The sequence below is a fragment of the Scleropages formosus genome, chromosome 25 (assembly GCF_900964775.1).
Source record: "Scleropages formosus chromosome 25, fSclFor1.1, whole genome shotgun sequence".
In the NCBI taxonomy this organism is placed as follows: domain Eukaryota; kingdom Metazoa; phylum Chordata; class Actinopteri; order Osteoglossiformes; family Osteoglossidae; genus Scleropages; species Scleropages formosus.
In genome coordinates this window covers 11,930,079-11,951,589 of record NC_041830.1, presented here as the reverse complement: position 1 = coordinate 11,951,589, position 21,511 = coordinate 11,930,079, and the positions used below count along the sequence as shown (strand labels likewise).

Here is a 21,511-nt window from a genome sequence, read left to right as displayed (position 1 = left end):
GCGTGTGAAATTACACCAGTGTTTGTGTCTAGAGCAGATGTCCACTCAGCACTGAGTCCATCATCTAGGGACTGAGTGAAAACATCCCCACAGTGGGTGCATGAATGATGAGAGAGATTTATCTGGAGTGCGACAGACTGAGCTTTCTAATCCATGCCCCTCCCCCATTCAGTGTTTACATTCTGACAAATATGTTTTATCGTTTCAAGAAGTGCTGTTAACCTCGCAGTTTTAAAACTGAACGAACAAGGCCTGTTGGACAAATTGAAAAACAAATGGTGGTACGACAAGGGCGAGTGTGGCAGCGGCGGAGGTGGTGAGAAGGTTAGCCTCCATGTCACCGAATGCGGGTAAACAGTATCCATGGTAACAGGTGCATCTGCCATGACAAGCCCCACCTACAAAGGCCAGTTCCCTCAAATTGTGGCCATGAAGCACCAAGGGAGAGCAGTTACTGTCAAAACAGAAATATTGGCTGCTGCACATACACATCAAGGTTCAAGGCGTGTGACAGATCATTGGGGATGCTTGGGAATTTTCACAGTGAACTTCAGTTCATTGCTGTGAGACAGTTTTAGTTTAATGGTTTCTTACCATCGGAGTTCGCGTTCCAAAGAGCAGCAATAATCCACCAATAATTCTGACTTAACAGTAATTGCCTCCATTTCTTCCCAGAAGGGTCACGGCAGCATGTGCCCGTCACCAAAAGCGATGGAGCAGGCTCTGCCCAAACGGCTGTCAGCCATCGCCTGGGTGGAGCCTCTGTTCTGTCACTTTGGAGCACAGTTGCTGTGTTGGCTTTGAACTGAATAACATAAGATAACATGATCTATGATGTTATTTATGTTATTTTCCACGTGGGGCGAAGAACTCCCGTAAACCTTGCCGTTTTGAAACTGAGTGAATCAGGCGTCTTAGACAAGCTGAAAAACAAATGGTGGTACGATAAGGGCGAGTGCGGACCCAAGGACTCAGGAAGTAAGGTCAGTTCCCACCAGCACCCTCCTCCCACTGCTGTCAGTGCACATGAGAGGCCATAAAGCGGTGTGTGTGTGAGAGAGAGAGAGATCTGAGACATGGCACCACAAATACCTCTAAGCCACGCCTGTGCTCGCATGACACAGAGCTGTTTGGCACACTACAGCAGGAGCAGCGGGACTGTCCCAGTAACCGACTACTATATCATAGCATGGACAACAGTCCCAGGGTTGTTAAGTTTAGCAGGTGAGGGTCTCTCACTGAGTCCCACCCGCACACTTGATGTAGGTGGTGTACCTGACTGAGTCAAAACAGCCCAATGAGACATTACAGCATAGACTATATTGCAGATGGTCTCCACTCTACAACACCAATGTGGACAGGAAAACTTTACCAACATACATCATGGCATTTTCCATGAGAAATAAAGGAAAATCACTAAAAATGAACCGTTCAGATAAACTATTGAAAAACTTGCAGACTTAATCAGATATTATGTATTTTTTCTGTTGAGACCTTAGATTTTGTTTGGTCAGCTTTTAAAGACTCAAGGTAAATAAAGAAAGTAAATACAAATGGTGGGTCATACTGTATAAATCCACACTATGTGACATCAATAGACAATTAATGCTCAGTGGACGTGAACCACATGGGATGAAATTAAACAACTATATTTTTTTCTCTTATCCTTCTCATGTCATCATAACTGTATTTGACAACTTTTCATTCTTAGTTCTTTTACTCCTTTAATAATTAATATTTATTGTACTAAGGTATGAAATACTGTAGAGAGGAAGACTGGTGACTTGGGAGGTTATTTTATTAGACAAACACTGAGCTCGGCATTTTTGTTGTGAATATTTCATTACCAATCAAAGGAATATCATTAACAGGAAGAAAGTGAAAAGGAGGTGAAAAATATAAGGGTAAATTCATTAAGGCTGCTGTATGCATGTTACAGTGCCACACTGAATGGAATAGAGAGCTGTAAATGACATTTAGCTCTGCAGTATTTTCTTCAAAGTCATCTTTTACAATTACAAAAGGCAATAATAAAAATAAAAAGATTTTTTATTTCTTGTAACTATGAATTTTAAGTTAAAACGCATCCCTCTGCAGGTCCACAGATATGTATGTCTGAGGCAGTTTCTCTTAGCAAGATGCGGTCACACATACGGAGCAACGTATGTGTGAAATAATGTTTAGTAGAGTGTTGTAAAGCAGGGACCATCTGTACTGTATTTTACTGTATGCCATGTTACAATAGTTTGGTTTACTACTGTGTTTAGGTATAGCTGTAGTGTGTTTTCTTATCCATTAAATTTTAATAATTAATTAGGGCGTTATAGTAAAACTTTTTTCCACTGAAAATGTGCAGTATTTCAGTGCATAACGTCTTCATTTTTACAGCAGATATTAGAATATGCAGTTAAAAGCAGCAGGTATAGTGGCAGAAGCAGAGACAAGAATGATCAGTACTTGGAAACCAAATGTACTACTAACAAATGTACTGTGTGTGTTGCATGGTGTGAAACTGTATATATGCTGCTGAGTAAGTATCTCTGTGTGTGTGTATATATATTTATATTTGTGTGTATCAGGAAGAGTGCGCATACCAGTGCGTGTGTAAGAGTGTGTCTACTTTTGTACGTGTGTATACCAGTATATAATTGTGTGTATTTGTATCTGTGGAAAAGTGTGTCTGTTTGTATACTTGTGTGTGAATGAGTCTGTTTGTGTATCCGTCTGTGTGCTGTCTGTATATGTGCACCTTAGTAAAAAAAAAAAAAAAAAAAAAGGTGTCCATTTTGTGTACCTGTGTATAAGATTACAAATGTGCTTATTTCTGTGCGTCACTAAGCGCGTGTGTGTCACCTGTATCTCTGTGACTCTGTGGTTGAGAGCATTCCCCTAACTGCGTGCTGTCCCTGTGGCCCCCAGGACAAGAGCTCGCAGGCGCTGAGCCTGAGCAATGTGGCTGGGGTGTTCTACATCCTGGTGGGCGGTTTGGGCCTCGCTATGCTGGTGGCCCTCATCGAGTTCTGCTACAAGTCCCGCAACGAGGCCAAGCGAATGAAGGTGGACGCGGCCGGACACTCGCCCCCTCCCAGTGCCCCCCACAGCCCCTCGCACCACAGTCAGGCCTTAGCCCCCAGTAGAGAAGGTTACGAGCTGCAGGCCGACGAGGGCGTTCAGATCTAGAGCTAGGCCCTAGGGTCTCCACAGTAAGTGCGGTTGTGTCGTTGCCATGGCGCCCGCCTGTTCTGTGGCCATGTGACCGCTGGTAAAAGCTTCTTCTGTTTGTTTTCACAACTTTATTTTCTTTTTGACAATGTCATGGTGTCTTTGTCCTTGTCTGCTTACGGCCACTTGTCTGGGTCGTGCCTGGCCATTAGTTTGACTCTGTCGTCATGGCTGCCATTGGCGTAAAAAGCAGAGATTATGGCTCTCAAGTGACCGCTTTGCACACTGACACCGGTGCTCTTGTGTAGATCCTTTAAAGCCTCCATCAGTGGGATGGCTTGTCTCACAGCAATGAGGGACAGAAGTAGGAAGAATCTGGCCAAACCCTGCATCTGTATTTAGGGCAGTAATCTTAACTGTATGCAGGTCTTTTTACTGACCCTGAAAGCTTCATGGTCATTTTCCAGGATCTTGTAACCTCATGATGAAAATCTCCACTAGGACGCTGGAGGTTCTAGTTAGTGCAAATTCAGTCCTATGTGTTAGTTAATGTGTTGTAGGGATGCCACAGATGAAGCAGTTAGTCACATAATTGTTGTATCCTAACTTCTGTATGAATTAATGCCTCATGTTGGGTTTATATCTAAATTGAGAGGAAAACCTGGGAAGAAACAATTGTAGTAATTACATCATTTCTATGATGTAACTATAAGCAAAATGGAATTGAAGGACCTGGGTTCAAATCAGTAGTTCCGATGAAAAACGCTTGCTCAAGGTGCTTAAGTGATACCGCGAAAATTACCCAGCTGTATAAATGCATGAATCACTGTAAGTAGCTTAACATTGTAAGTCATTTTAGAGAAAAAAAACATCAGTTAAATGAATAAATAATAACATGGCTAGAATAATTTCACTACTGCAGATCACATCTCATCCCACAGCTAAAATCATTTCAAATAGGATTCTGTGGCTGCAATATTATAAAGTGTCACTCACAGCTTTTTCAGTCACAATAGCAGTAAGTTGTCAAGGCAACTCATGTGATACAACATCACAGAAACACGGAGAACCACCGGATTCCCTGCAATATATACTAAATTACACCATACAGCTTAGACTGCGTTATAATCAAAACTACAGATCATATTGTACCCTACAGCCCACACTATAGAAGTACACTTGTATAATCTGCAGCACAGTAAAAAAAAAAAAAAAAAAAAAAAAAATACTACACACCAATCTGTACCAAAGACTCCACTGTACACAGGACTACAGCCTGCAATACAGAGCATAGGCATGACCCATTTCTCTGTGAATGCAGATGTCCACAGACACGTCTGGCTTCTCACCGTAACGTTTACACGTTTGCTGCTGTTTGTTGCCTACCTTTTGTGCAATTACTGACCATTCTGTCACGCAAAGAGTAGCTGATCTGAAGCACTTTTCTTTCTCCTCTCACTGGAAATATCTAGCTAACCTTCACGGAGGCCATGCGAAACAAAGCACGCCTGTCGATCACAGGCAGCGTGGGAGAGAATGGGCGCGTCCTGACCCCGGACTGCCCCAAGGCAGTGCACTCAGGGCCCTCCCTGCGACAGAGCTCGGGGCTGGCCTTGGTGTCCTCGGACCTGCCGTGAAGACCAAACACACCCTAGTGCCTTACCGCAACCACAAAGCGACGAACAAACGGACAACACCAGGGAGCGTGCCAAGCAAGAGAGGTCTTCAACTGCAACGTTCATGAAATAAGCTGGAACATGGAAGGCAGGAGAAACGGTGGATGGTGGGACCGGGAGGAATCACAGAATGATGCCAGCGGAGAGATGCACGTCCGCTTTCACTGTGCCACCTTCAGATAGGGATCAGCTGAGTGAAAGGACACCTGTCAGACAGCACCTCCCGCTGGAGATGGGACGGGAAGGACAAACCCACATACAAGACCAGAAAACTGTAAACTTGAAACAGACTGTGCCACAAAGCATTTGTGCCATTAGCAGTTTGATAATGAATTCAGATTTATGCTGGTTGAACACTTTGTCATAGTCCTGCCAAGTCCAAGAAATGTTATTCTATAACAAAAACTCACATGGGGAGTAAGCCACATCAAGTCAATTGGGAGATTTATAAATATTAACAACATAACACTAATATATAATGATAATGATACAGATAAGTAATGAATAAACAATATACTGTGAAAAAATATAAATATGTAAATGATGTGAAAAAGATCAATTATTTACAGTGTCGTTTTAAAAGATGGAGGAACTTGCTTGCTTTTTAACTGATGTAAATTGCTCAGTACGTAGTGAACAGAGTTTTATTTCTCTTTTGTAACCATCTTTAGGAAAAAGTTTGTCGCAATAACAAATAGGAGACCACTGCACTCTCAATGAAGAACTGAAATGTATGTGAACTCTTTTTATATATGTATTCACATCCTGCTTGCCATGAGTCTCGATGTTTGTCATTCTGTGTCCTCCCACAGTTTGTCTCTCTCTCTCTCCCTCTCTCTCTCTCTCTCTACCTGCAATGATTGTGGAAAAAAACAGTCGCCCAAACTATGAAATCAGACCCAGAATCCTTCTCGGGCTGGACAAAGAGCTCTGTGAACAATGCAGTTTTCCTTTGACTCAATCATATACGACTCATTTAGGTCACTGTTTACCATAAACTGAATACATTACTAATAAATAATTGGGATAGAGTGGAACAAAAAGTAGTTTATATTTTTCATGAAGTAGATTGTAATGAGATTAATACTGAAATATTATTTCATGCAGCTCAAACCTAGAAACTACTAGTAGAGTTGAGGATCATGGCGAAGCTTGCTGCTTTGGTCCTTCACCTTGAAACACTGTGTATGTCCACATTTCCTCACAGTGGGCTATAGTTGTGGTTACACTGCCTCCGGGAACAGGGTTATTTTAATACTGTGGTAAACTGGACCCACCAAGGCCTTTGTTCAATAAGGCAGCAGAAGGACAATCTCTCAGCCAGCCCCTGCACCCCTCCAGGGTTCTGTTCTCTTCTTTTTTGACCTGTCACAGGTCAACATTTCACAGTGCCCCCTGCAGAGCTGAGAAGGTGAGTTTGGACCACAAGGCCTGAGGAAACCTGGCCAGCTGGCCCAAGGAATGCAGGTAATACAGGTACCACTGTTCCCATACACAGCTGTGAAACAAACCCCGTCGACACCCTGTTTGGTTCTGTTTGTTTGTTTTGGCCTTTTTTAAATAAAAGACAGATAACAACGATGATGTCCTTGTGCCTTACTGAAAATGACTACAGCTGTCCAAGCGAATGGTGTATATTGATACCTGCTTGTTCTGGGTGCCTTGGTGGGAGTGAAGCTGTCCTCCCCAGTGGTCCAAAATGGAGATCTGGATTGACTCCACCAACTCAGAGACGTCCTGAAGGTCCCCACGAGCCAGACCCTCATCCACAATGTCCAAAGACAAACTTTGGGACTCGAAGAATAGGTGTAACCCAGGAGCAGAGCATATCTCTGGGGTCACAGGTTGAGTACTTGAGTACACTTGAAAGGAAAAGAAAAAAAAAAAAAAACTTTTACTCCTTTACATTCCAGTCACCCTTTTGTTGTTACTTTTAATTTTTTTTTTACATTTACATTTAGTCATTTAGCAGACGCTTTTGTCCAAAGCGACGTACATCTCAGCAAAAGTACAATTTATGCATTACATTAAGAGAGAGACAGAGCTGCAGACGTGTAAGTCTCAGGTAAACCCAGTTTGTTACCTACCACTTGCTGCACCGAGATTCATCGTTCGAGCAGGTGCATAAAACACAGGATAGACAAATCCCGATACCCTCCCACCAATTTTTTTCTTTTTTTAAATATTCTAAGACACACAAATAAGCAAGTACAATGCCGGCGTAGGGGCTGAATAAAGGTTACATCAGGGAATGCGCATGAAGTTACAATGTGTGAACAATTACACAACAATTACATTTTTTCGCATTAAGGTTTTAACTTTCTCCTTAAAACTGTCTTTTATACTTTGAATTCAGTAGTAAGAGCTTCTCACTGTCAGCTGTTGAATTGTTCATTCTTGACCAGTCAGAGTTTGATGCAAAATTCTGTACTATATTTACGTACAACCTAGTTCAAGTTCATGAAAAGTGATGGCAGAACTCATTTAAAATTCACTTACAGAAGTATAACAAATCAAATGGTTCTCCCTGAGAGCTGAATTTCATAAAATTATTGGACAAGCTGCTTCTATAATTAAAACTGTATTTGTAGCCGCTTACAAGTTCAGTGAAAAATCTCATTTGAATCCGAGTAAGTTCATACTTAATTTATCTAACATTTTTAAAAGTTTTATTCAGTGCATTTATATACGAGTACTTTTACTTAAGTAATTATTTTTAAAAGCAACAGTACTGTACTTTTTACTTCACTCCTGAGTTTGGTTACCAACCGTTGCCTGTGTGTCACGTGACAGACGGCTCGCGCACAAAGCAGCTCGAGCGCCTCACATCGGCGGCTAGTGACGAGCCAATTGTGATTTATGGTTCTTTCAATATGACTAAAGTTGCTTAATTTGATATAATAAGCACTTTAACATTTTCACATAAGGTTTAATAATACTTTAGCGTTTAATCGCAGCAGAGACGCAGAACCACGAAATTAAAACACAGTACCGGTATACTGTATATTTGTTTTAACATTGCAAATTTAGCGAACTAAATAAAACTGTTCAATATGCGATAACAAAGTTAATGTTAGTATTATTAACACATAGAATTCACTGCCTCAAAAGTCGTCGTTAACATGTAATAGATCATTGTAAGCGCTCCGGAAATTGGTGTAACGGAGAACGAAAGAGTCTTTTTATTGGCCTTTTAAGTTGTCAATCACGTCTCCATCTTACCCTTCCAGCCAATTAGCTGGAGGGAGAGGCAGACAGTACGTCTTGTATTTCCGCTGCTTTTCCGGACATACATCGAACTCCATATGCATGTCAAAGTTGTGTAGGTGACGTCGAACATCTACTATACTGAGAAAATAAAGCCGTTATAATGTTAAATACACATTACTGTCTTTTTGTTTCTATATAACTTTGAAATACTCATTTTGCTAACCTCGCGATGGTGCTTGACGTATGTATGTGTATGTGTAACTGTGTGTTGTAGTCCATCTCTCGCCGAATGTGACCGGCTGCGATTAACGCGCGGCAATTGGCAATGGAGGGCGCGCGCTGGGCTTTCCGGTGCGGCTCGTGGACCCCGAGCAGGCGCGAGTGGCTGTTCGCCGCTCGCTGCGTTCAGCGTGAGGAGAAGGAGCGAATCGGCCGGTTCGTGTTCGCTAAGGACGCCAAGGCCGCGATGGTACCGTTATCGTATGACGTATGGCTGCTATAACGTATCGTATGTCGGAGCCAGCAGCGCTGCTGCTTCTTCTCTCTCTGTCATCACAGTCATCAGCTCGTGTCATGCTGTCGCTTTGTGTTTCTGTTTGTTCAGCAGCGGCAGCAAGTGCCCGTTCGTTCTGACAGCGTGAACGCCCTTCACACACAGTGCCATCTACTGTCACACACTGTCATAATCATTACTGCTGTCACATCCATAATGACAGCCTGAACATATCCTGAACTGATTTTTAAAAAATTTCATCCAGTATATCCATTTTACCCCAGTTGTGTTCCCTCATTTTATAGTTAAAACTTTTAATGGGCCTTGAACCTTCACCTTGCGTGTCTGTCGCAGGCCGGCCGGCTGTTAATACGAAAACTGCTGTGTGAGAAGATGGGTGTTACCTGGGACGAGATCCACCTTGAGAGGACAGCCAAAGGCAAGCCCTTCCTAGCAAGCCCTGCCCCCTTGAGTCCCTCCGACAGGTGGAGCTTCAACATCTCGCATCAGGGAGACTTCGCGGTGCTGGCTGCAGAGTGTGGCCTGCAGGTTGGAGTTGATGTCATGAAGACCAGGCAGCCAGGTAGAGAGACGTCTATCATTTACCTAAAAGCTAAAGTTAAAGATGCTTTAATCCAGTTTAGAAGGGTGGATGTTTAGTAAACATTTGCTAATAGAGCCACAAAATGGCATAATTGTGTGTGTGTGTAAAATGACATAAAGCTATCAATGCTGTGAAAGAGGTGTGAAAATGTATTTTTATAAATCATGTAAAAATTACTCATTGTATAACAGGACCACTTGACTCCTCATACCACTGTGTCTGTTCACAGGAGACAAAATTGGCTCCACATGTTGGATTTGTGGGTAATGACTGTCTGGCCTTTTTCGCTCTGCCTACGTGTCCAGGTAGAAGTTCTGTGCCAGACTTCTTCCGCATCATGAAGAGGCAGTTCACTGACCATGAATGGGCTGTCATCAAGGGGGCGGGGTCAGAGTGGATGCAACTGGACATGTTCCATAGACATTGGGTAACCATGGCAACCACAGACTCATTATCTATCATATGGTTAACAGAAATGTGTATGGTAAAGACTGGATTGGTTTGTTTATGGATAGAATTACACCTGTGGAGTAATTAGTTTCTGTCTGCACTGGTCTTAGTTGACAAGCATATCATAGATTCACAAAATGTCTAATGGAGTTGATTTAGATTTGATACTTCTGTCAGTCACAGCACTGCATTTGTGGAAGTGTTCGGTCTCATAATATCACTTTTGATTACCCTAGTGCACTGACATTTACCCCACTTGGGGGCAGATGGTAGTAGCATAGTGGTTAGAGCTGCTGCCTTTATAGGTCACAGGTTAAAATCTGAACTCTGACTGTAGTACCCTTGAGAATGCTACTTACCCTGAATTGTTTCAGTAAAAATTACCCAGCTGTATAAATGGGTAAATAATTGTAGGTTCATTAATATTGTTGCTTTGGAGAAAAGCATCAGCTAAATAAATAAATGTAAATGTACTTTACTGAACGTGGAGTCTCTTAGAGCACCCTAATACTGTAAATATCCCGTACTGGAGGTCTGGAGGTAGGAAACGGATCTTATAAGAGCTGTAGTAGTGACTGTCTCTATTGCACCCTTGTGTCCAGGCCCTCAAGGAGAGCTTCATCAAGGCCATTGGGATCGGAGTGGGGTTCGACCTGCGGAGGGTAGAGTTCCATGTCTCACCTGTGCACATGCAGCAGGGCCAGGTGTACCGAGAAACCAGGATGTGTGTGGATTCCAAACAAGAAGATACAAGCTGGGTGTTTGAGGTGAGGAGGTGCTGAGGAGTAAGAGTCGCACCCATAGATTCAATTTATTCAATTCAATTCAGTTTATTTTTATAGCGCGCTCTTCTCACGCAGTGACACGGAGCCCTTTAACACAGGCATAAGGCAAGAAAAACAAACATCAAATAAGAAACATAGAAGACAGTTGACTACTGTCTATCATAATATAATGCATTATGGGATGTGAGCCTCTTCCACTAGTTACAGCCAGCAGGTGGCAATGTGGGCTTATTGAGACCAGAAAGGGTAGAAACTAAAATTTTATTTAAGACATACCTGTATTTATCTAAAGGAAATGAGGGTCATGTGTGGTTGAACCTGTTCCTGGGGTTGGTGGGGCAGTTATACATACCATATGTCAGTGGACCTTGGTGGGTTACATGGATATTGCAGAGCACTTTACGTGCAGTCATTGTGTTATAAAGTGACTGCATTTAAAGGAAACCTTCCTAAAACAGTGTTAACCAGAACGTAGAGTTCATGACATTGTGCACCCTCATCACCATGAGTTCATCTTAATTATGAAATATAAATTTTCCATGTGATCATAGAAATATGTACGTTGACTCAATTTACACATTTCAGAACATTTCCCTTTTTATTTTTAAAAAGAGAACAGAACTGGGCAACAACAATACAAATACAAAGAATCAATATACTAGGAAAATGCAAATATGTACAAGTACATAATGCAGCTCACATGGAAACGGTTACAGTAGTTAACATGAGTGGTCATATGGCTCTTTGTAGGAAGGTTGAAAAAATATTGACTAGAGTTAACAGTTTAATGATGGACTAATTTTTAATTAGTAATTAATAGTGCTGACACCTCTGGGATTGCAAACTAAAGGGTATCCTGGTGTTCCCGCACAGGAGAGTCTACTGGACCAGGACCACCATGTGGCCGTCGCTCTGGGGAAGGTGGAGGAAATGAACAGGGATGGGCTTCAGGTAAGATCAGAGTGTGGGGGAGACCAGCACCTGGTTCACTGTCATTAGAGGAGTGGATCCAGGGCTGTTTTTTATCAAATGCTCTTTATGGAAATCTTTATGGCCAGTAGGTATACTTGTAGCTCTATAATAATTCCTTCATTATGATAGCCATTAGTTGACTGTCTTCTTTGTTTGTATCAGTTTTTCTTGCTTTATGCCTGTGTTTAAGCGCTCTGTGTCGCTACCTGAGAAGAGCGCTCTATAAAAAATAAAAATAATAATAATCAAGTTATGACTCTGGATCTTAGCTGTTCAGTCTCACAGTTTCATCCCATGTGCAGTGTGTGTGTGTATATTCAGGTCATTCTGGCCAGTTTTCCTCTCTCTATAAAGAAGACATTTACAGTAGATTGATCTGCTAAGGGTACTGAGATACTTGCCATGTAACTGTAGGAGGGAGACAACAGCTGGATTTCCAGGATCCCCCCACCCCAACAATTCAAAGTATTGTGCTTCAGTGACCTCATTTCGGGGGCCATACCGATAGAGGACGAGGACACAGACTACTGGGAGGACTTCCAGAAGAAAAAGGAGGACCCAGGCAGCTAGCGTATCCCCCTCAGGCTGAGATCCACCTTTGAAATACCAGTTTGACATGCTGATAATTTTGTTCCCTCATGCTCAGTGTTTGGAGCAGCCCAGTGGCTCTCCACATGGAAATCAGTGCACTGCAGCTGGACAGAGTTGTCCATAAAGGCATTTATTTTTCCAGTGGAGAAAAGTGGTGTTTTTTCAGTGTCTCTCTGCCGTTCTCATTTTGAAGTGCTTCACCTCGGAGTGTTCTGTTCTGGTTCTGTGTGTGTTTTTTCTGGTTTTTAAATGCTCCCTTTTACTCATCTCAAATGGAGTTTGGGGACACTTTCAGCAGCCATCCAAGGGGGGGTGTGATGTCTGTGAGCTAAACAGTAGTGCAAACACACTCAGGGGAGGAAACACATTAAAGCTCCGAGAGTGTGTTTTTAAAGAGCATGCTTTTAACGTTTAATGTTTTAATTGTGTTTTTGTCAAACACCCTACAGCCTGAAAGTTGTACAGAAACGGTGCTGGTTAATGGCTTGTTTTATCTGAAAACCATTGAAATACTTTTATTAATTTAGTAGACATTTTTATCCAGAGTAACATATGACTCTGGATAAATAAAGTTCGCATTGTTTTTATTGTCATTCCTCTATACAGCTTGTGTACAGTGGAACGAAATGAAAGTGCTTTTCATATTTCACTGGTACTTTCTCCCTATTGTACAAACTCAGGATAATTTCCTCACCATAGAAATAACAATCCACTTTACCAGGGCCCTTTTCCTTGGGTCCAGTTTGTGTAGGTTCACTATGTTATGGAATAACAACTCCGCTCTGATCTTCATAGACACAGATACCACCATCCAGTTATGTTGTCATTAGAAGCCGATAGCAAACTGGCCAGCACTTCAGCTGGGACATAAAATTGGCACGTTACATTATTGCACATGACTCATGAATGCTACTTGATTGGCATCGCACCCGAACCTCACCCTTCACCTTGCAGAATGAAACTATGGAGTTGGTGGTGAATTGATGGTGAACCCCTGCGTGGCCCACCTCGTGCCACATTCAACTAACATACTTTTCAAATAACAAAACAATTCCCCATCCCAATTAAGTAGAGGGGCTGCAGTAATTTCACAACTAATTCTGTTTTAAAATTTTTAATCGAATTACATACGGTGGAAAAGACAGAAAACCAAGAAAGAAAAAAAAAACAAGCATAACATGATACAGAAAATGTTCTCATTTCTTACAGAAAACAAGGTAAAAAACATAAACGTACACTTTATTCCCTGGTTTATGTGTGTTTCCTCTGGGTACTCTGCTGTCCTCCCCCAGTTCAAAGATATGCAGTTCAGGTGGGATGGTGACACTAAATTGCACCAAGGAGTGCTGGAGAAAAACATTAAAACAATCTTTGTCAGTGTGTATGTGCGTGCATGTGGCTGCCCTGTGATGGGCTGGCGTCCCATCCAGGGTGTACCCCCCCCAGCCTTGGGCCCAGCGGTTCCAGGATAGGCTCTGAGCCATCGTACCATGCTCAAGACAAGTGGTTATTGAAACTGAATAGATCAATGTATATGAAACTGTTGTTATTCATTTGAATTATTTCACAATGAGATTTTTTTTCTGAGACAGCAATAAAATATATATTAAGGAAATAAATTTTGTGAGAAATTTGTTTCATACAAGCAGCTGTGCAGTTTGAGATGTCACTATTTAAATTTTATTGCGTCTTTCTTTCATTTTTCTCAGTTTGCGTCCTACATTCCAGGCTCCCTTCACTACGTCCTCTGCTCTTCCAGCTACAGCTTTTACTGCTTTCTATCCCACTTCTTTTGGGTAGTCTGCTCTGGCTGCAGCTTTGGCCCCTTCGATCCCCCCTCTTACAGCCCCTACTGCAGCAAGAACCCCAGCTGTTACTCCTAAACCTATTCCTGTAACTACTCCTGCCCCTAGAGCCCCAGCTTCTGTCCTATTGTCACCCCTCCCTCTGCAGCTGCCACCCCTGCTTCCCCTGTTATCTCTGCTACCTCAACCTGTTTTTAGCTAAATAACTTTCTGATGGACTTAAAAACTGTACATCCAAAATTCATCCTCTGAATGCTGAGAAGTCCAGCTGCTAATATTGCAGGAAATGATGGTCCAACAGTCGTACCCAGCAGTATCCCCAGTAAAACCCCCACTGACCCTGCTGCTATTGATCTAAGACTCTTGGTCCTCACTCTCTCTCTGGCTCGTCTCCTGATCTCAGACATTGTTTGTTTTTCTCCTGCCTCCTCCAGCTCTTTCATTATATTCCGTGCTTCCGTCTCTATGTCTCTTCCGATTCTCTCCAGTGATTCATTTGTATAATAATCTGTACTTTCTGTCACTATGTGCGCTATGGTTTCCATCAGCTGTTTAACCTGAAAGGCGTTACTCCCGAACTCCTCCCTTGGTTCTGTTCCTGTGCCTGTAGGTATGTTCTCCAGCATGGACTCCAGTGTTTTTGCTTCATCCAGCAGCCCAGCCTCTAGCTTCTCCAGCATCATCTTCTTTCCTTTGTCCAGGAGATCTTTCCGAACATTGTTCTCATCTGTTTTGTTCCAGTACTCGCTATCGATGACGTGGACTCGGCCTTCACACTTGTCAATAATTTTCTTCAGGTCAGCATCGCTGTTTATATAATCTTTCACAGTGACACCTTGTTTGAGTTTATCACCGTGGGTGAACAGAATGACCGTACGTTTCAAGGCCTCCTCCCCAAACCATTGTAGTAATTTTCTCACAGCCTCCTTCTCCTCTTTAGTATACCTGTCAATTTTGATCACCAGGATGAAGACGTGTGGACCCGGGGCACATTCAACGAGACACGACACTGTTTCTTGCTTGAGGTCTTTCTCAGACCTGTCAGTGTCAAATATTCCTGGTGTGTCAACTACTGTGATTTTCCTCCCATTATAGCTACTTTCGCTGCTTTCACATATTTGAGTTTCAGACTTAGAAAGACATGATACTTTGAAGTTTTCTTCCCCAAGAATAATGTTTCCTGCGCTGCTTTTCCCAGATCCAGTTTTTCCCAGAATCACAATCCTTATGTCGCTGGATCCTTTGGGAGAAAAACAAATGTCAGAAAGTCTTCTTTATTACACTCACACCAGCTGAAACCGCTTGTCCCATACGGGGGTCACGGGAAGCCGGAGCCTAACCCGGCAACACAGGGCGAAAGGCTGGAGGGGGAGGGGACACACCCAGGATGGGACACCAATCCGTCCCAAGGCAGCCCAAGGGGGACTCGAACCTCAGACCCACCAGAGAGCAGGACCTGGTTCAATCCACTGCGCCGCCACACCCCCATCCTTATTACTCCTTACATCCTTATTATTAGTTGCCCCAGTTACCATGTTCTGTGGTAATTGTCAGTTACACGGAAACAGGATCACAAGACTCATTTCAACAGCTTGTTTGTTGGCTTTTTCAGGAATTCTAAGGAACGGACGAGTGGCCATCACATCTTCATCTACAGATTTAATGTGATTTCATAGAACACACAAAACAGAGCAAACTTGGTGTCGTTTATAAACGGCTGCAGTGACAACTTCGGCAAAGATGTACTTAGAAAATAGATACAAAATGGTTTTACCATACTTTGTATCGTAAATTATACATATTTTCACAAATTTGTTTTTCACCACACTGACCTGTCTTCTCAGGAAGTTCCGAATTTTAGAAATCTGACAAATTTAGTTCATGGAATCAAATACTGTACCAAAGTGGAAATGGAGAAACACAAAAGAGCAAACTGTGCACTTCATCAGTGGCTGAAGTGAGAACTTTGGCTGAGAAGTAATGATTTTCATTGCCATTTCCCTGAATCTCTACTGTATCCCTGAAGCTGCTGTCAAACCACTTCCTTGAGCTCTTCACTGGCTTCTCCAAAATGGATGGAGAGCGGATGGAATGGTGCACCCTGTACGCTCAGCATTTCCCAACAGCTTTTCCCTTCCCTCAGCACCGGAGCTCTGGACTGCGCTGGTGTAAAACTCATCCAGCCTCTCCAGCCCCGGCAAAATCCACCTGCATCCGACGATGGACGTAGTCAATGTCACGTCCTTAAAGGGTTTGATGGGCTGGTTGCCGAACGCTATATTTGGTGCTTGGACCTCCACCTCTGCTGACTTCCCAAGCATGTTCAATGCCAGCATCACAGAGACAGCACAGCTTGCATAGAAGCATACATCAAAAACATAAAAATAGTTTATGAAAAAACTGGGTTCTTTTTCAGTAACACTCGATATTTTAGTGTCTGAAATAATTTAAAGTAGATTTTCTCGGGATGATTATTAGTAACACACACACAGTCTGAAGCCGCTTGTCCCAAGCAGAACCACGGCAAGCCAGAATCTAATCCAGGAGCACAGGGCACAAAGCTGGAGAGGGCAGGGACGCACCCAGAACGGGATGCCAGACTATCGCAAAGCAACCCAAGCAGGACTCGAACCGCAGACCTGCCGTAGAGCAGGACCCGGGCAAACTCGCTGCACCACCATGCCCCCACGTTATGAGTAACAGCAATTTAAAATCACTGTCTTGTCATTTTAGAAACTTAATAGATATCATTTATTTATCTCCAGTTTAGCTGACAAAATCCATGAATACAGCATGAAACACAATGACTGTGGAAAAGGAAAGGAGTTTTTCCATTTTTGAATAGCAGGTTGAAAAGTGATTTGGCTGGTTTTGAACCTCCTTGGCCATCCCATCTTACAATATACTCATACACACCCATCTTCTGAACTGCCTGTCCCATACGGGGTCACGGGGAACCGGAGCCTAACCCGGCAACACAGGGCGTAAGGCCGGAGGGGGAGGGGACACACCCAGGACGGGACGCCAGGCCGTCGCAAGGCACCCCAAGCGGGACTCGAACCCCAGACCCACTGGAGAAGAGGACTGTGGTCCAACCCACTGTGCCACCGCACCCCCTCCCTCCAATGTACTTGTTTTGTTTTATTCATATTATTACTTATATCCATGTTCTCGTGTGGCAAGTTAGTATGTGTTACTAGCCGAGTGAAGTTTTTTTTATTTTTTCCTCTACCAGGTATACTCAGTGCAAAAGGGAGAAATGTGGAATAAAACGTACAAGCCGTGACAGGCCACAGTTTTGTTCTGACAATTAAGAAGTTGTTTTGATGTCAGGATATTTTGTAGCTGAGGATGTAATGGCCACTCATGCGTTCCTTCTCTTCTTGTAAACCCCTCATTTGCATTCATATTTACATTTATTCATTTCCCAGACACTTTTCCTCAAAGTGACGTGCATCCCGCCAACAGAAGTGGAGATTTAGACGCAGACATGTGATTCGAGAGTACAGTCAGTGTGTCACGCACCACCGTATAAACCGGTATTCATTACAAGAGTTGCTACATACAAGCTTTTTTTAATTACCGAACAAAGGAGCGTTGAAAATTTTTAAGCAAAACACATTTTTCATGTAGTTATGGGATCGGGGGAGAAGTGAGTCCAAAAGAGATGATTTTTGAGACCCTTCTTAAATGTAGAGAGAGATTCATCGATTCTACAGATTTCCATTTTTTTCTTCTAAGGCTTGAAATTGATCGTTTTTTGCAGCTATTTTAAAATATTACTGAATTGGGTGACATGAATTCATCACGTTCTGTTGACTTTGAGGTAATTGTGCTGCAGTCTTGTTGGAGGAATGTGCCCTAACTTGTGGAAAACATGTTTAAGCAAAGGTACAGTGCTGCTTGAATGAGCGTGAAGCCCTTGCGTCCCTCATGAAACGATAATTTAACGAGAAACAATATTTTTCATCTGATATAATAGGTGTGTAATGACAAATTCAACATTCAGCCTGGGATCAAAGGAACAACACTAAGATTGTTTGAGTCCTACCTACATGATAGATCTGTCAAGTGATGTTCATGATTGTGCTCGGATCAGTCCTTTACAGAGAAACTCTTGCAACGTAACGTAAATGGTTATGTGTATCTCGAAAAAAAAAAAAAAAACTGCTAGGAAGGTGATCAGGAATCGTTGATATTCAGGTAAAGTTTTATGCAGCTACTTTGAACGTTGGTGCATATGGTGAAGGAAACAAACTAACTGTACTTAAGAGTCACGCATCTGCGGCTATGTCTCTTTCTCCTACGGTAATGCACACATTATATTTTCTATGAGATGTGCGTTGCTTTTGAGAAAAGCGTCTGCAAAACGAATAAATGTAAATGTAACATGTTGGTTGAGAGAAAATCGCGTGTAGTAGAGAAACATAAGGAGTGCAGGTGCAAAAATAAGCGAAGCCCAAGTTGCGCTGGTTAAACCAAAGACATGGGTACAATCCGGTGCGTAAATCATCACCGTTTTTTCATTTTATACATTTATTTTAGTATTTAGCATTGAGATTTTTTTAAGTTTATTTCAATATTTTATACAAGAATAATGACCTTCCTTAAAGGATTTACGTACTGTCCAGCTGCACTCTATATACACTTCAATAATTTCCTCATCGGGACTTCAGTACTGCGATAATGCTGTTTGGCTGAACTGAATAAACCATCGAAGGATAAAGTATTGAAAGGGCTTTTCTTTGCCACCCAAGACACCGGTCATCATATCGACTAAATAGCTCATTAATGCCCTACAATCATCATCTCCTAGAAGTGCAGAAGGAAAACATTAGAACAACCCTTCACTTTAAAGTGTTAGCCATTAGTTGACCGTCTTCTTTGTTTCTATCTGTTTTTCTTGCCTTATGTCTGTGTTAAAGCGCCCTGTGTCACTGTGTGAGAAGAGCACTCTATAAAAAATAAAATAATAATAATAATAATAAAGTGTCATAACTTACCATCCATTTCTGTGCTTGTTTTTGCTCTTCAGCATCAGAAGTTGATGGTGTTTACACAGGTGGTCACTTTACAGCAATTCCGTGTGACTGGAAGTGAACAATATGTGTGTTTATAGTTTCATTATCATATGAGAATCATAACTGGTAGAGTATAACTCAAAAATATGATGAATTGACAGCACAATGACAGATACACAATCTAGCAAAAAAAGCACAAAAATTCAAAAGTTACATTTTCCTTAGACCTACATGCATTTCAGGCTTGAGCAGGAAAATCCGTAAAAGCAAACAACTCTGATTTAAACAAAGTCAAAAACAGACTGTTTGGAAGGACAGAAATTTATACACAGATGATACATAAATATCAACGGTACAAATATTCAACATTGATTTTTATTGTTAATATTTATCACTGTGATATTATTTTAATCGTCTGGTGTTTTACTGAAATCTCTTACCACCTTTGTTGTATTTCACACACTTCGGTTGTTGAAGTAGAAATATTTGCAGAAGGGCAACAGGGTTTGGCAGATAAATCTTCTTCAAACTGAAAGGACCTCCTCTCTGTACAATTTAACCCTCCTGCAGCCGTTCGGAAGCTCAGTCCTCTATTTCAGTGTGAAAAACACCGACTGCATGAAAATCTGTCTTAAATATTGTCTTTTCTGCAGTTCCTGGTGACACCTGAACAGGCAACACTGTCCTCTGGGATGATGTGGTGAAAACATACGAAGGTATTTACCGTGATTTTCTGAGAAACTCCAAAGGCAACGACAAATGAACAAACTAGTCAATGAGCTGGATAATGAGCTGGATGGAGTTATTAAATATCATAGCATTTCACTTTATCAAGTGAACTGTATTTCCGTTTGTTTGTAACAGATTTAAACATTAAAAAATATTCTAAGACAGTACTGTCCTTTGCACTTTTATACATGGGGATGAGCAAGGTGTGTTGATTTAATTCACATTTCACATTTGTTTCCACTGAGCTGTACGTTGCCTTGAACAAAAGCTTCTGCTAAATGAATAGAGGTAAATATAAATGCTGAGGGACCAGTGCCCATTTCTGGCGTGGTAACATCCCCCAGGGCCATTTCAGTTTGCATGACAGGTTCTCACGGGAGCATCATGATAAATGAGGGCAGAAGATGGAATGAGCTTCACTGCGTTCTTCATTATTCTGTCATCTGCAGTAGTTTGTCCTTTCTTATGTAAAGCGTGTGTTTTAACCCTTCAGCTTAATCTAATAATTTCAGCTAAATGTCCATGTATTATTGTGTAAACCTGCAAGTGCACATTCAGAACGATACGCTTGGCTACTGTATGATTTATATTTAAGCAGTATTTATGTGTCTGTGAATGAATCTACGATTGCGCTGGACCACAGCAAACCTGCAGTGGATGAACAGGTGCTGATAATGAAAGAATAAGTCATATTCATTTTTGCTTTTAACTAAAGTTGGTGTACAACAACAATAATCGAAAGACAAAGGTAGGGCTTCTCTACTAAACAAGATTGTATGATCCGGCTGCCAAATTTCAGGTTACACCATTTTTGCTGTGGGTGGGTCACGCAATATTGTTAAAATATTTGCCTTTCATTCAGACAAGCTATGCTTTAACTGCAAAGACTCTCAAGGCCCTTTCACATACCTATTCTGGGAATGTGGTAAGACATAAGTTTACTGTACTGCAGCACATCCAACTGCCCAACAGGAATTAATTTGATTTCTCTCCAACTTTTGTCTTATTAAATCACAACCATAACTCCTTCCTTGATCATATCTTGGTATGTAGCTAATTACTGTTGCATACGTGGCAAAGAAATGTGTCAATGTGGTCCACACCAGAAGTCCCCTCTGTAAATGTCTACACGGCTCAAGAGTTTAAATTTCTCCCACTTGAAAAACCGACTCTTGATTTGCACGATGATCCTAATGAATTCTCGAATATCTGGGCTCCCTTCTGGTAGAAAGTGCCACATAATTATTCCTGTGATAAATTGTAACCTTCTGACCCTGAGCCCTCGCCCTGTATACATGGACACGCTGTACAATTTCTTGGTGTCTCCACCTGGATGCTGCCGTGACCCTGTACTGTTTATAAAACTAAAAAAAAAAGGAATTTTCAGAAAGTACAGAAAATATCCTTACATGTACATCGCATTTTCACAATAGTTTTGTCAAACCACTAACCTTTGAATACAATATTGGTGGACAATATGTACTGTCTAATGTCATAGATAGTGCTATAATGTGTGTTTATGCAATTTGAACATGGTGTGATGAACACATAGAGAAACACAGTTTGCAAAATGCAAACTTTTGTGGGGGTTATAATGTGATCCCATTCCAAAAACTCTACTTGCACCAGGGCATTTTTTGGACTGAGTGTATAATTTTGATCTATTATGTTAGAGATGAGCTTACACTGTGCAGGATTCAAATCCCACCCTCAGGACCCCAATATGTGCATGCTTTCTTCTGTTTAATTATTTTGGCAGGTGTATGTCCAAAGGAAAAGGAAAAAGTAACTATCATTAAATAATTTTGTGATTTAAATTTAAATAAATTTAAACAAATGTACTGTAAATGTAAATGTCATGTAATTTAAAAATACATTCCATTCGTAAATTTTTCAAGACTTACAGCTGCGTTTATATTTACTGAAAAGCTCAGGACAAGCGGTTCTTGACAATGACATGACAAAACAATGTACTTTTTAAGGCAGAAACTGATAGATTATGAACAATTACTG

General features: G+C 41.7%; 3 protein-coding genes across 5 annotated transcripts in view; 2 read left to right on the top strand and 1 right to left on the bottom strand.

Moving 5' to 3' along the window:
• LOC108921470 (glutamate receptor 4-like) overlaps positions 1 to 5,342 on the top strand; it is a 48,425-nt gene extending 43,083 nt beyond the window's left edge. The window contains exons 14-16 of one of the 2 annotated variants that reach the window (XM_029249205.1): positions 869 to 983; positions 2,920 to 3,057; positions 4,635 to 5,342. In XM_029249205.1, coding sequence (XP_029105038.1) covers positions 869 to 983; positions 2,920 to 3,057; positions 4,635 to 4,799 — 418 coding nt within the window. In that variant the 3' untranslated portion in view covers positions 4,800 to 5,342. Of the gene's footprint in view, positions 1 to 209; positions 325 to 868; positions 984 to 2,919; positions 3,058 to 4,634 lie in introns of both variants that reach the window. The other variant, XM_018730942.2, reaches the window with a different exon arrangement.
• A 2,773-nt stretch (positions 5,343 to 8,115) lies between these two features.
• aasdhppt (aminoadipate-semialdehyde dehydrogenase-phosphopantetheinyl transferase) lies at positions 8,116 to 13,007 on the top strand. Of its 2 annotated transcripts, XM_018731001.2 has the most exons (7): positions 8,116 to 8,160; positions 8,323 to 8,517; positions 8,896 to 9,124; positions 9,451 to 9,572; positions 10,198 to 10,362; positions 11,254 to 11,331; positions 11,767 to 13,007. In XM_018731001.2, exons 2-7 carry the CDS (start codon positions 8,374 to 8,376, stop codon positions 11,920 to 11,922), a joined length of 894 nt encoding a protein of 297 aa, XP_018586517.1. In that variant the 5' UTR covers positions 8,116 to 8,160; positions 8,323 to 8,373; the 3' UTR covers positions 11,923 to 13,007. The 2 variants fall into 2 exon arrangements, with proteins under 2 accessions (XP_018586517.1, XP_018586516.1); XM_018731000.2 differs by having other exon boundaries at positions 8,138 to 8,517.
• A 433-nt stretch (positions 13,008 to 13,440) lies between these two features.
• LOC108921471 (GTPase IMAP family member 7-like) lies at positions 13,441 to 16,069 on the bottom strand. The gene is made up of 2 exons (XM_018730943.2): positions 15,849 to 16,069; positions 13,441 to 15,020 (listed from the first exon to the last, which is right to left on the bottom strand). The coding sequence occupies exons 1-2, from the start codon at positions 16,067 to 16,069 to the stop codon at positions 13,943 to 13,945; spliced, it is 1,299 nt and encodes a 432-aa protein (XP_018586459.2). The 3' UTR covers positions 13,441 to 13,942.
• Between the last annotated feature and the right edge of the window lie 5,442 nt (positions 16,070 to 21,511).